The sequence below is a fragment of the Fundulus heteroclitus genome, chromosome 3 (genome assembly GCF_011125445.2).
Source record: "Fundulus heteroclitus isolate FHET01 chromosome 3, MU-UCD_Fhet_4.1, whole genome shotgun sequence".
NCBI lineage: Eukaryota > Metazoa > Chordata > Actinopteri > Cyprinodontiformes > Fundulidae > Fundulus > Fundulus heteroclitus.
The window spans coordinates 5,700,365-5,714,306 of record NC_046363.1 but is presented as its reverse complement, the minus strand read 5'-3'; the positions used below and the strand labels follow the sequence as shown (position 1 = coordinate 5,714,306).

General features: G+C 42.6%; 1 protein-coding gene across 1 annotated transcript; it reads left to right on the top strand.

The window, feature by feature from the left end:
* Positions 1–527: 527 nt before the first annotated feature.
* Positions 528–12,154, top strand: ptpn2a (protein tyrosine phosphatase non-receptor type 2a). The gene is made up of 9 exons (XM_012872537.3): positions 528–840; positions 2,429–2,519; positions 2,627–2,727; positions 2,828–2,926; positions 4,887–5,024; positions 6,523–6,732; positions 8,801–8,965; positions 10,127–10,332; positions 11,073–12,154. Exons 1-9 carry the CDS (start codon positions 784–786, stop codon positions 11,257–11,259), a joined length of 1,254 nt encoding a protein of 417 aa, XP_012727991.1. The 5' UTR covers positions 528–783; the 3' UTR covers positions 11,260–12,154.
* The last annotated feature ends 1,788 nt before the right edge of the window (positions 12,155–13,942 follow it).

The window sequence follows — 13,942 nt, the reverse complement described above, 5'->3', positions numbered from 1 at the left end:
AAAATGTTTTATTATTATTCTTAAACATATTTAATAACAAATGCACGTTCTAGCAGGTTTTTGTGTATAATGGCATTGAATTTCCAAATAACACTAAAAGGCTTACCAGTAATATTTTTAGATTTAGACCTATTTTCTTATCATGAGTTTGGAATCATTTTCCACACATTGATACAAAACGTATCCATGCTCTTTTTACAAAGCTTTAATATTTTTTTCTTAATTTTAATACCTAAAGGTAGCTGTGCTTGTACTTTAGAAATAACAACAAACTCCCCTTGATATTTATCCAAATTTATAAGTTGTTGTCCCCCCCACCAAAAAAAGAAAACGTCACATTGGAGGCTCTAAACGGCTGGGCTGAGGGCCAAAATGGCTCTTTGGATCGTAAAGGTTGCAGAGCAAAGTGGCTGGTTTGTGCAAAGTGGAAGCAGGAAGGACGGAATGGCAACGCGTAAGTACGAGATGGCGAGAACATTGGCTGTCAAAGTAGACGCGAGATTAAACGTTTCCAAGGCGTCCACGAAATGACGCAAGTCGGCAGTTAAAAAGGACCAAAACTGCGGAAGTGCGAAACGGGCGAAATGACCAGCAGTCGTTACCCAACCTGGCAACCCACGAGAGTCAGAGCGAAGGAGAGGCAGCTCGACTCCCCGCAGGGATTCATCAGGTTACACACACTGCTCTTCAGATGGCTAACCAGCAGGAGTAAGTTGGAGAACGGTGCCGCAAACACCCCCAAGTCGTTCCGGCTGGCGTCTCCCTTCACCAAACGGCGACAGAATGCAGCGAGAATTCGAGAATATCGATTCGTCCGGGAAATGGCAGAACCTTTACAACGTAAGTCGGGACACCGAGGGCCCGCTCGTGTTTCTATGACGATCTGTTGCTAACTAACTTAGCTGCTTGGCTTCTCGGACTCGTCTGCTCGTGCTCGGAGACTTTTCATATTTTCGGGGGCCCGCTGTCGCGTGCAGACTTTTATCTCGCCGCGCGGCGCAGACGCAGCGAGCGGCGCAGGGAGCCAAGTGGACACTTAATAGTGGGGGAAGTAGCGGGCAGCGCTAGCAGCGGCTGACTTCCGTAGCTGCCTGGGAAGCGTGCCTCAGCGGAGTCCTCGCTGCAGCGTGACGCTCGCAGACGTCAGCTGCCGTTTCTGAGAACTCAGCCAGACTTCCAGAGAAAGACGCCCGGGCTTTATCATGGGCGCTCTCTCGGCCCGTCTGGTGCGTTCAGGTTCCGTTTCCAGCCCTCTGCCGTTCGTGTTTTACTCGGGGCTGACCCCCCTGCGCCTGGCCTCTGGCCACTGAGGGATGCCAAGCACTGCAGCGGGTCATGATGGCTGTTTGTTGGTGTTCAGCTGTATTTTTTTGTGCGAGTCTACAAGTGATGAGATGTGAAGGGCGGAGTTAAAGCGCCAAGTGTTTTACTTTAACAAGGGCAACTACAGATTATTCAGATGTAGTGTTTTTTTTTTTCTTAAAGTTAACTACTCACACCATAAGCCCAACAGCCTCTAAAACAAGGGTGTCCAAAGTGGGGCTTGGGGGCCATTTGTGGCCTTTGGAGTAATGTTGTGTGGCCAACAACCGCCATTCAACAATGGTCTGGACCACCAGCGCATAGTTGATGCAGATGTTTATTTTATTTTTAAATGATCACATACATATTAAAATATCCTTTTTAATAACTACATTTTTGCATTTATTTTTTATTTTTTGAGTAGTTTCCATCCACTCAAATGACATTTACTCAAAACAAAAGTAGGTTTCGGTGCACAAAAATCTGCTTTTAACTCGTTTTAATGAAATTGGCTAAATACAGCAAGTGTTTACAAAGAATGTGTTTAATTCAAATATTGCATGATCATATTTTGTGGAGTGGGTATAAAAAAATCACTCACTACAATTTTGGGGTAGTTAACTTTTATTTATTGATTGATGTTTTTTTGGCCCTTGAATACTTTTAACTGGACAGTTTTGGCCCACGTGACAAAAGGTTGGGACACCCCTGCTCTAAAGGGGTTCCTATACATGCAACCTGCAGAAGTCTGACACTTAAATATTTTCCTTAAAATTATAAAACGATAGCATAAAATGAGGCAAACCAAAGTTCTGTTGCTGGATGCAGTTTGCTGACGTTATTGAACATGAAGGCCTACCTGTAGAAACATTGCTGTCAGTGTTTGTTCATCATTACCAACTTGTAATGGTTTAATTGGCTGGCACTTCATCCACCCATCCTTCTCCATCCAAATCTTGCAGAACATCGTCTCTAACGACGTGGCCAGCCACACAGAACCCTCTCAGTGAACCGAGTAGAACAGAGCGGCCGTAAAGACCTCTCATCCCACCGTGGTGTTCCTTTAAATGCTGTGCTGTTTGCAACCGGATGACTAACCTTCTGCCTGCCTTCTTTTCTGCACCAGGACATCCGCAACCAAGCCATCGAATATCCGTACAAAATAGCTAAGCTTCCAATGAACAGGAACTTGAATCGCTACAGAGATGTCAGCCCATGTGAGTCCAGGCGGGGAAGGAGGTTTGTCATTTACAGCGCGGGTCGCTGAGAATGGCTTTGTTGTAATTGCTTTGCCGTGTCTCTTTGTTTCTTTTTTTGCCACCAGATGATCACAGTCGGGTGAAGCTTGAAAACTCGGATAACGACTACATTAACGCAAGTTTAGTCGCCGTGAAAGAAGCCGAGAGAGCTTACATTCTGTCTCAGGTATGGCGGCTGCTGTACGCGCACGTCTTTCTCCTCTGTAATGTCACCCAGACATTTTAACTTTCACCTTTTTTTTTTTTCCCCTCTTGTGCTGCGGCAGGGTCCTTTGAGGAATACGTGTGGCCATTTCTGGCTGATGATCTGGGAACAAGGTTCTAAGGCCGTCATCATGCTCAACAGAGTGATAGAGAAAGGATCTGTGAGTAAGGCCTCAGCAGCTGCTGATCACTGATCTGTGACGGCATCTCCCGCTTCAGACAAACCTTTTCTACACAAGGGCCGCCCCGAAATGATTCATACCTCTGGTAGTTTACGATTTTTAAAGTAATTCTCATTCAACCAAGAAGGTTTTATATCTCAGGACCTAAAAGTGCCAGTTGGACTTTTCTGATCGTGAGAAGAATTTGGCCGAGCTAACAGAGAGGCTCACGTTTATAAGGATGGGTACCTTTCATATTTGAACCGGTACCCGGGAATCGGTACCGGTACTCAACGCTACCCATTTTTGGTAGTAATAAATGTTAGTTTCACAAGGAAATCTCTAAAATTCTCAATTTTGTTTTTTTATTTCTCATTGTATAAACTTGTTTGGATCTAGAAATGAACTTTGTAGTTCTGAATTTTAGTCCATTGCCTGAATCCACAGCACATAAAAGAGAATTTGTACCAAAAGTTATCGAATGCACACGTGTTATCCAGCTCTGTAATTCACGGCGGGGTACATTTGCAATGTGGGAACGCATCTGCTCTGATTGCAGGCAGCGTTTCAGGACCAGACGGCTGCCTTTAAGACGGTGCTTTTATTTATTTCTGTCTACATCGATCTAGCTGTCTTGATTGGTGCTTTCAAGGGAAGTCACCAATTACACAGAAGAAAGTTGCTAGATTTTTCGCTAGTCGCTTTATTAAAAAAAAAAAAAAAAAAAAGTCCCTGAATTAGTCTGAAAAGTCGCTAAATATAGTGATAAATTTCCTAAATTGGCCACAGTGACCAGGTGCTTCCTCAGATCAGAGCTATTCCTGCCCTGGCCTTGCAATTAGCGACACACATATTGCAGCGAGCGTCATCTGTCACATCTTGGAAAGTGGAGCCGTACTTTCAGCTGCTTTCTACCAGCCATGCTTTGGCTGGACCAGCGCCTGCAGACGTCGTCAGGCACCTGTGCCTGCACTGTTGTGTTCATGTCCGGCATGGAGAATCGCCCACTCTTCCACTCCCTCAGCGTCACAGCGACGCGTTCAGGTGCCGAAACATGGTAGCGTTTGATTTTACGTGAATGGCGCTCTGTAGCACCGACGGGTTCCGGTCGGTACCTATAAAAGTAGTGAACTCTGTACCCATGCTGGCACGTTTATCTGTAGGAGAACCGAGGTTCATGGTTCAGTCAGATGCTTCTTTGTCCCCATGACGGCTGTCCCCAACCTTCTGGGCCTCCACCACAATGCCCAGCACTTGTTTTGACACATTTGGTTATTAACAAACCTGCTCCTCTGCAATATCGGCTTGACTTCAGATTGAGTTCTCCAGCCCCTTCCTCTCCCTGTCCACTCAGACAAGCCACCCTGGCTCTGTCCTGAACTTTAACAAACTCAGGTCTCTTCTAGCACTGGAGGAATGACCTTCACATGAAGTTGCTAAAAGGTCCATTCCTGGAAAAACGGCCAACTGTTTTTCCATTTCTCATGACGCCGTTGCTTGCTGTAACGTGACTGACCAAGAAAAACTTTTGGAAACAGCTTTTTAGCTCCTGTGAAAATGAGGGAGAGCCACGGTTACTTCTCTGAGGTCATTGCTCCTACTTAGCCTCACGGTGACACGCCAGCTAAATGCTAATAGAACAGAAAGCTTTCGAAACGTACGCATCCTGCGGATCGGTTAATCAGCGCATGTGATCTGGCAATCTCATTTTCTATCTTCATAGCAATGCAGGTCTTGGGTTTGGGCGCACAGCGCGTCTGCATTTCAGCGTAGCTCTTATGAGACAATGCAGCATGCCTTATATTATCCGTCTGAGGTTGTACTTATCTACGACCTGCTCAGGGTCAGAGGGGCCATATCTTTTTTTTTTTTTTTTTTTTTTTTTATGAAATCTTTAAACACAAACTACTGCAGGCTGCTTCCTGTCCAGGCCTGAGTTCTGACTTCTGTGTCTCCACAGGAAAAGTGTGCGCAGTACTGGCCCACTGCAGGAGAGCTGCAGATGTCATTCACCGACACGGGGTTCGTGGTTCGACTGCTGTCAGAAGAGGACCAATCCCATTATACAATCAGGGTGCTAGAACTAGAGAACACAAAGGTGAGCGCGAGACGATCAATCTTTTTTTGATGTTGTGAACTACCGGGGGGGGGGCGAACGCTGCAGTGCAGCAGGGGTGTAAGTCACCAGCTTTATCGCGATACCATGTTATATCGGCAAACATCGTATCGTCATCCAAAGCGATCGATACAAGTCTGATACAATTTCTGATCAATATGATGCGATACCATCTAACACTAATATTTACATTGACATTAACTAACAAAAAGCCCAAAATATGATTTAACCATAAGCAGGCATTTTGAATGCTTATTATAATAGATCACCTGTTCAGTTTAGTCTCATGCCTCGTGAATTTTAAAATAAAGGTCCATTTTAAAAATAACGGCATGATCAATATTTTCATTTTGCATCGATGTAATTGGATCTTTAATCACAGAATCAATATGGATGGATGTATTACAACCGTACAGTGCAGTGCTTAGAAAAGTGAAGGCAAGACACAAAGATGGACTTCCAACAAATAATGTATCGAATAAATGATGTGATGCTTTAAAATAAGTTTTTTTTTATTTTTATAAATACGATCAATAAAAATAAGTAATTAATCATTTAGACTGTCGCTATTCTCTACAGATCTAGAGGCACACATCCAATTGGTTAAGATGGACCATAGTTGACCTACAGACCAATCACCTTGCCTAGATCAGTGTTAGCCCCGCCTACTGACTCTGCTGGGTAGAAATGACTGAAATAATTCTCAATGTTTTCCAACGCAGGACTATGACAGAATTTAAAAAACATAAAGAATAAATGCATATTCTTTTAATATAATGAATTCACGTTGTAGAAATAGTGTCAGCATGTGATCATTTAATCATGAAATATTAAAAACATTATGGCTCCACTATTTTGTTTATTTCTATAAATTATTAATAGAATTTCCTCAGCAGGGGTCCACTTGGGGCCCAGGATCCCACCTCAGCAAACTTTAATGCTTCTTAAAAAGGGTCCTTAGTATCGCCTGAAGTAATCTATCAGAATTCATCAAACTAGGGGCACGGGCTTTTTTCCATTCTAACCTTATTTATAAATCCATAAAGTGTGTAATTACGAGGTGAATAAAGGGTGATCCAAATAATCAATAGCCTTTACTGCTACTCAACCTTCACAAACGTAACAATGAGCTGTGGTTGAGCAGAACGGCGTCTGCTTTCACAAAGGATTAAAACGTATTAGAACAAAAAAACACTTTTTTTGTATACAACCAAGAATCTCATGTATTTCCCATTTTTAAAGGAGAAAGTTCTTTAGAGGAAAACCTTGCGCACATTTGCATTCCGAATAGGACCTTTAGTTCCTTTTATTTCTTCCATCTGTCACAGTCTCAGTTAAAGCACATGATGGTCAGTGTTTGTGTGTTTAGCTCTTCTGTATTTGTGAGACCTGCAGCATTCTCCGTATTTCCTGTCAAAGCCAGCAATGCTGGAGTTCATGAGCTGCACATCATTCACGGCCGATATCGTGTTTTTATCAGACGGGGGAATCCAGAGAGATCTACCACTTCCACTACACCACGTGGCCTGACTTTGGGGTACCAGAATCTCCTGCCTCTTTCCTCAACTTCCTCTTCAAGGTCCGGGAGTCGGGCTCCCTGGGCCCGGAGCACGGGCCCTCCGTGGTGCACTGCAGCGCAGGGATCGGACGCTCTGGGACCTTTGCCTTGGTGGACACCTGCCTGGTCCTGGTGAGACGGTGCTGTTGTTAATAAATGTCATGTCACAGAGAGTCGTTGCTGAATGCTGCTTCCGCTGAGAGCAAAGGGTTAAAGCATTTGTGAAGTGGTCCGTGTTTGGCGTAACATTAAGGTGAGCCAGTCGTTCTCAGATCACCGCTGATAGCTACAGAGAGAAGTTCTGGCATGTTGGTTCTGGATTTTATTCAAGAAGCTTTTTGTTTGTGCATTGAGGCAGAAACCATTGATGTGATTACCTGATTACCTGGAAACTCCATTTCAGGAATGACTCTTCTTCTGGACTCGGATGCAACCAACAAAAGCAGCTTTTTGCTGATTTTATTTTTTACCTTATTTATTTGTTTTGACAATCTTTCATCTGAAAATCTCAAACTGTGGTTGCAGAACAATATGCTGAATTGGATTTATTGCTTTTTTTCAATAACAGTATTTTTAGCAAGCGTGCAAGAATAATTAACAGTGAACCCTTTTGTTCACTGTTAAAGGTGCCATGACATCACTGTATAATCCATTTCGTGTAGTTGATATTGCTGCATATGTAAATTCTCCAAAAAATAAAAATAACATCAGTTTGATGTTTTATCAGGCCACATGTTCTTCCTCTGTAAAAGGGTCTGTTGCCTTACATTTGACATAATTTAGAAATGAAATAAACTTACGTTTTTTTTTTTGTTTTTTTTTTAACCATTAATCCCATAAATGAACTTCAGCCATTTTTGAGCACCATCGAACATTTCAGCTCCCCTTTTTAGTAACGACTGTGAAGTTAATTTGAGGTTTAATATGAGCACTTAGCGGCAGAAAAGAAGATTTTAAGTTGTCAAAGGAGTCTTAACCTGGTATTTTACATTTACTATCCTTCTGGAAATGTCTTTAAATTCATGTTTAGTCATTTTTAAGAGAATTGTTTTTTTTTTTTAAAATAGAGCTCATTCTGACCTTTTTTAATACCCGTTTTTCTTCTAGCGAGGGTACGAGTGAGAATTTCAGACTCCTCATTTTCTGGAAGGTTTTAACTGAGGCCCAACACCAACACACAAGTTTTAACATGGGAAAAGTCCAATTTCCAGGTTTAACTTGTTTTTTTGAGACATTTCCGTGGTTCATCCAGGGTGTTGGAGCAAGCAGGAGAGACTTTCAGCAGACAACAGGAAGGATGAACAAAGCAGAGCAAAGTTTCTCTCTTTATTATCCTTTTGAGCTTTTAATCTGTTTGGCACCATGGACTGTCAAAGGTATTTTGGAAATCTCAAAGTTAAAGATAAGGGTCTCCATTGTCTCACAGATATTCACGGAATGGCCATTTCAGCCACGTTAACATCGCTAACCGCTCTAATCACAAGTGCAAGCTGCTCAGACACCAAAGCAACAACATAGCTTAATTGTTCATAAGCATTTTATTTTTGTGTAAAATCAGCAGTGCTAACAAGCCTGACGTGGAGCTCAGGTGGAGCCCGCCGTAATCTGCACTGTAAGACTGGCAGCGTGAGGCGTGAAGGAAGATGGATGGCTGCCATCTTCAGCTTCCTTTGCATGGTTTCACTCCAGCCTTCACGCTTAACTTCTGTTGGGGAAACATCGAAGGTTGTTCCAAGCGGACATAGCCCAACAATAACTGGACCATTGTGGTGAATTGGAACTGGCTAAGCTCCAATTGTTTTCAGTTGTGTCATCTGTTTAAAGCTGTAAATGTGACCCTGCATATTTTACCCTCTTTTTAAAAATAAAAAAACAAAAAACAGGTGGAGAATATTGAAGGTGTATTATTTAGGATTTGGCCAAGTACATGGTTCAGATGGTGTGAAATGGTTTAGCCAAAGTTATGATGGTTGAGCCTTCATGAACCCAGTGTGGCTTTTTCCTTCCTGTTTTTTTTTTTTTTTAATCTAGTCTTACTAGGTGTTCTAAGACGCATAACACAGTGACCTTGGGGCCTGAAGGAACCGCAGTCTCGCGTCCTGTTAAGCCGCCTGACGTGACTCCGTATTCAGTGAAAACACTGGCTTAGCTGCCTAACCTTTCCAGCTGTATCCTCTAAACAGATCAATCTATTTTGCAGATGGACAGGAGTAAGAGCTCGTCTTCGGTGGACATCCAGAAGGTGCTACTAGGTATGAGGGAATATCGCATGGGCCTGATCCAGACCCCTGACCAACTGCGCTTCTCCTACATGTCCATCATCGAGGGAGCCAAGCTCATCCTGACCAACACCTCTGCAGAACAGGTAGCCGCGCCATAAGACTGGGAATCTGGGTCTGATTCTAATCTTGGATACGCTTAAGTCTTCCGCGAGAAGCAACTTCCTTCATAGATATGACCGTCCACTGAGAGTTTTAAACACACAAAGGAAGACCAGTGACCCCAAGCAACAGAAGCATGTCTACTATTTCAAACGTCTGGTCTTCTTTGAAAGCTAGAACAGAGAGAAGTCCACGTTGAGGCCTGAAACATCACAGATCTAACGGCTGTGCCCTCAGCATCAGCTGCTTCTTTTGTATTTATGTCATTAATACTTCTGAAGGCATGACGTTTTCCAAAAATCCACCTAACAGAAGCGCGTCCTTTCTCTGCCGTCAGCAGTAATGTTCTGCTGCTAACAGCATCCATCTGTGGAAAGGTGAGCAGCGGTGAAATAGTACGGGTTAGCATGTTCAACCTGCAGGCATGGCCACAGCCGGTGTTTTCTGGCTTTTTTAGAAGTTCTTTCTGCTTTGTGTGCCGTACCGAAGGATCATGCCAGTCCCTGTTTGAAGATGTTCTGGTCCCACTCTTTATTCGCGGCAGCGTGCTTCAGTGGCCATTTGAGGAAACCTGCTCCCCTGGACAAGGAGCAACCCCGCTCATCCTCTTAAAAACTTGGGAAATTGTGCTGGGACATCCTTCATCGCTGCTGCTTGTACAGTGCTCACAACTAGAGCCTACTATTTATTGGTGTCTATTTATTTCTACTGCTGGGTTGATGCCAGACCTCTGCAGATCATTAATGCAGACTGATCTCTGGACATATAGGAATAGATTTGACTTGATGTACAGGGTCCATAAAAATACAAATAGGTTCAGGAAGCTGTACCGGTGTGACTCGGTGTGTACAAAACACTAAGAACCTACAATGGAGTTGGCTAAATATGTGTTATCTGCCACTATGCAGCCCACAGTACCTTCTAGATTGCATTTCTCAGGTTTGAAATGGTTTTAGATCCCTTTTTCACTCATGACCTACTCTGATTCTCTGCTCACAGCTTTTCCCAGGATGAATTGATCACATCTCTTTTTTCTTTTTTTTTACACCAAAGAAATGCCTAGTTCTAAATGCTGATCGGCTTCCTGCTCATTTTCTTCTTGCGTCCCGTCGCCCATGCTTCTGTGTGTTGATCTGTTGCTGCAGAACTCATTGGTGGACCTGTTCAGAGATGACCTGGAGCCAGATCTGAGACCCCCAACGCCTCCGCCCAGACCTCCAACGCCTCCGCCCAGACCTCCCCTCAACGACCACAGGCCGAATGGCCCGTGCCTGGCTCCGCGGCCCGGCACAGAAGACCACAATTCAACGGGAGAGTCACACAGCCACAGTGCGGCGGACAACTCTGTTCAGTAAGTGACTGTTCTGCACCATTCAAATGAAAGTAAAGCAAACTATGCTAAGATCAGAATCGCACCGATCATGGTCAATTTGCCATCTAAAATTGTGTTTTTAGCTACCAGTATTGATTTTAGCCAATTCAGATTTCCCTTTATAAGCTAATGCCATTTTGACTAAGTCTGGTGCTATATCTGTTGACTGAAATAAAATGATTTCATTCATTAGGAGCAAAGGGACAGTTCACTTTAAAATCCCTTCTAAATGAGCACAAAAACATGGTGATTTAGTTGTTTAGCTGTCTTTAAAGTCTGGAAATGCATGAGATTTGATTTTGTCCAAGTGTAGTATGAAAAAGATTGAGTGTCTGGGGCCATTTTAAGTCTTTTAAACAGCTTCTGACGGCTTCATCTGGTGTGGTTTTCCTGATAAACCGGCTGACAGACATTTCTTCTCACAGTAACAACTTCCACACTAAAAGCTGTTGTGGCTAGTACGCTCGGTCCGGTAGACCTTAGTTATGGTGTGTTCACCGGGGGAAAAGATCAGATTAAACTGAAGCTGTGATCGGACTGTTTGCCTCTACAGGCCTAAAACACGGCATTGTGGGATTTCCAACTGATTAGATCACATGGATCCTAAGCCAACCCTCCATTGTTTGTTTTTGCCCTCCTTCTGTAGCTTTCTATACAGCGTTTGTATTGTGAACTGTTCACACATTTCCCTAAGTGCTCAACTCTTTCTGGTATGCTAGGTTGAGGAAGCGGCACCGCGAGGAGAGGATTGCTAGCACCGCACAGATGGTCCAGCAGATGAAACAAAAACTGACGGACTCGGAGAAGAAACAAGAGAAGTGGCAGTCCTGGAGGCCCATCCTGCTCAACCTGGGTGCTGGGGCTGCCCTGGTTGTTGGTGTATTGTTTTGGATGTACTTCCAGTGAAAAACTTTGGTTCCCCTCAAGAAACTGACTCCTATTTTGCACCAGTACCTTGGATTAGGTACTTCTCTAAGTAGATGTAGATGGTAATATGTGGATAACTGAGGGTATTTATTAAGGTCAAAATGCAGGAGCACTAGATCAAATGAGTGTGTATATTTTTCTCATAAGATCTTAACAAATTAGTAACATCTCAGGATCTTGGTGCCAGCACAGTGATTTGTTTTCCTCTGTGTCACTGCTCAAGAATGTACTGTGTCATAGAAACCTGGTTTTGAATGGATCTTACTAAAGGTGCAGTACATAGAAAAAAGAAAAGAAAAAAACATCAGACAGGTTTATTTTTGCATTCTTTATTTGTAATGATCAAATGTGTGTTTTATTATCTTTGGATACATTTTTGCATTTCAAAACCACAGTCAATGACTGTCGATCCTACCCTAAAGATGGAGGAAGACCCAGAGCCAAGAGGTCAACTTTGGATTGTTTTCCCCCTCTTATGTATGACAAAATGCATGTTTTACCAGGTTTTCTACAGCACCATCTGTTCTTCCACTGTTAATAAGCAGGGCATCCAAATATCTTCTTTGTTTTTTTCTCTCCCTCGCTTCTAAGATGCGTTTTTGGTTGTCATGTATATGAGACAAATTGCCAGGTTCCTTGCCATTTACTGCATGTATTTGCCCACTGGTTGGGTCCAAGTTCTCCTGCTGTTGTTTTAGTTGTTGAGAAAACCAAAGCGAAGCTGTTTTCAGGAAAGTAACAGCTCACGGACGACGAAGCCTTGTACTCCCAGGATGTGGAATGTATTTTTGTTTTTTTTTCTTCTTGAACCTTTGACATAACTCACACCTGTGTTACTAAATGAAACTACTCATGGTACCCATGAGGGATTTTGTCGTTTGACTCGTTAATTTCAATCCACAGCAGTACCACTGTAAAGCTAGAACGGCGTAGAAGCTGACATAGAGCAGCGTGAATTTGGCAGAAATAGATCAAATCGGCAGAAGAGTCCCTTTAGACCAGTAGGTTTGCATTGCAGCAAAGGATTTGTAAAAAAAAAAAAAAGTGCAATAAAAAAGATCAGTTAATCTCCCACCAAATGTCTGTAACATCAGGAGGTGATTAACTGGCAGTTGCTGCAGCAGTTGGATTTTAGTTGGCATGGAGCTCCAAAGATTTGCCGTGGCCCTTAAAAGCGTACGAACCCCCAATACAATGGCAGATATTTCTGATGTAAAACAAATGGCGCGTCAGGAATCCATCCATCCATCCATTTTTTGACCCGCTTAATCCCTCATGGGGTTGCTGGTGCCTATCTCCAGCGTTCACTGAGCGAGAGGCGGGGTCACTTCAGGAATTATTTCCCAAATATTTGTATCTGTATATCAACTTATAGCCTGAGAATTTCAACTACAGAGCAAACAAGTGTGACCAAAAAAAAAAAGAAAAAGGTGCGATCACCTGGTGGCATTGAAGTGCACATCCTGAAACAAATTATTTGTTGAAGCATTTTCTTATTCAGTTTTACCATTCAGTCATCTTTGGGAAGAGTCTTTCAGCATCTCACATGTATACCTGACAATAGTTGTCCAGTCTGCTTTGTAAATCTGTCTGACTCTTGGGAGATCTCCTGTCCACAGCCCGGACCAGGTCACTACTCAGAGTTATTTGTGGACTTGACTCAGACTAGATCGCTTCAAAGCTTTCGTTTGCTTCTGGTCAAGCTTTGTTGTCGATATATACTGAGGCTGAGAAGTAACACAGCCTCCATGCCCAATTTCCACCGTCTCAATCATTTTAGAGAAAGTTTTTCTAATAACCCTGTTCTCAGATATTTTCTCCAATTATTGTGTTTGCTATGCCATCGTATGAGTACATTCAATACTCTGGATTTGTTTCTTTCCTTTTCTCCTGGCCAGTACTTTTGTAAAATAAAATCTTCTGATCCTGTTTAACCTCTTCATACAGTCTGACATTGTCAAGTGGATGTGGGTCCAGTTAGAACAATTAAACCAGATAAACTAATTGGTGGCAAATGTGAACTCAAGAAGATTAAATGCAGAAACTGATTTATTAGGAAAAAAGTTTCAATTTGGGGGTGAATGTGGTTGTATGTGTGCAAAACAGGTTATTGCATATTTTCTATTTATTTATTTTTTTACTTTGGCCCCATAACAATTTGTTTTTCAGTTATTTTGCATGGGATAATTGTCACATGTGGAAAAAGTTTAGAAATGCTTTTTCATGATCTCAGTTCTTTACATCACAAGTATGGCACTTTAACTGGGGTAGATTTTGAGATCTACTGCACATTTAGCCATAGTTAGGCTTTGAGGGAGTCCTTCATACTCATGAGCAACAAACAGAGTGGCATTTAGGATGTGTGAAGAAAAGTTGTACTTAATAAAAAACTTTTTTAATGCAACCTTGTTTTCTTTTTGGATTTGATGTAAGGCATTGTAGCCAGGCATGTTTACACTCAGCTCTATTCATCTAACATAGAAAAGTCCAACTCCGAAATCAAGAGCATTTATTGCGTGAAGAGAAATAAATGCAATGCTAGGAGGAAGTTTTTTTTCTTTTCAAAATCCCGGTGACACAATTGTTACGCCATATTGCTCATGGTGAGATGATCATGGGTCCTCGTTTCACTTTGTGGCCAGTTCTTTAAAATTCATGTGTT

What these genes read in the sequence shown, in the direction of transcription:
- ptpn2a (XM_012872537.3), top strand. Translation starts at nt 784, where the DNA reads ATGCAGCGAGAATTCGAGAATATCGATTCGTCCGGGAAATGGCAGAAC. An exon ending in TAGAACTAGAGAACACAAAG is followed by an intron (nt 5,025 to 6,522) that starts GTGAGCGCGAGA and finishes TGTTTTTATCAG; the next exon opens with ACGGGGGAATCCAGAGAGAT. An exon ending in GCGGCGGACAACTCTGTTCA is followed by an intron (nt 10,333 to 11,072) that starts GTAAGTGACTGT and finishes CTGGTATGCTAG; the next exon opens with GTTGAGGAAGCGGCACCGCG.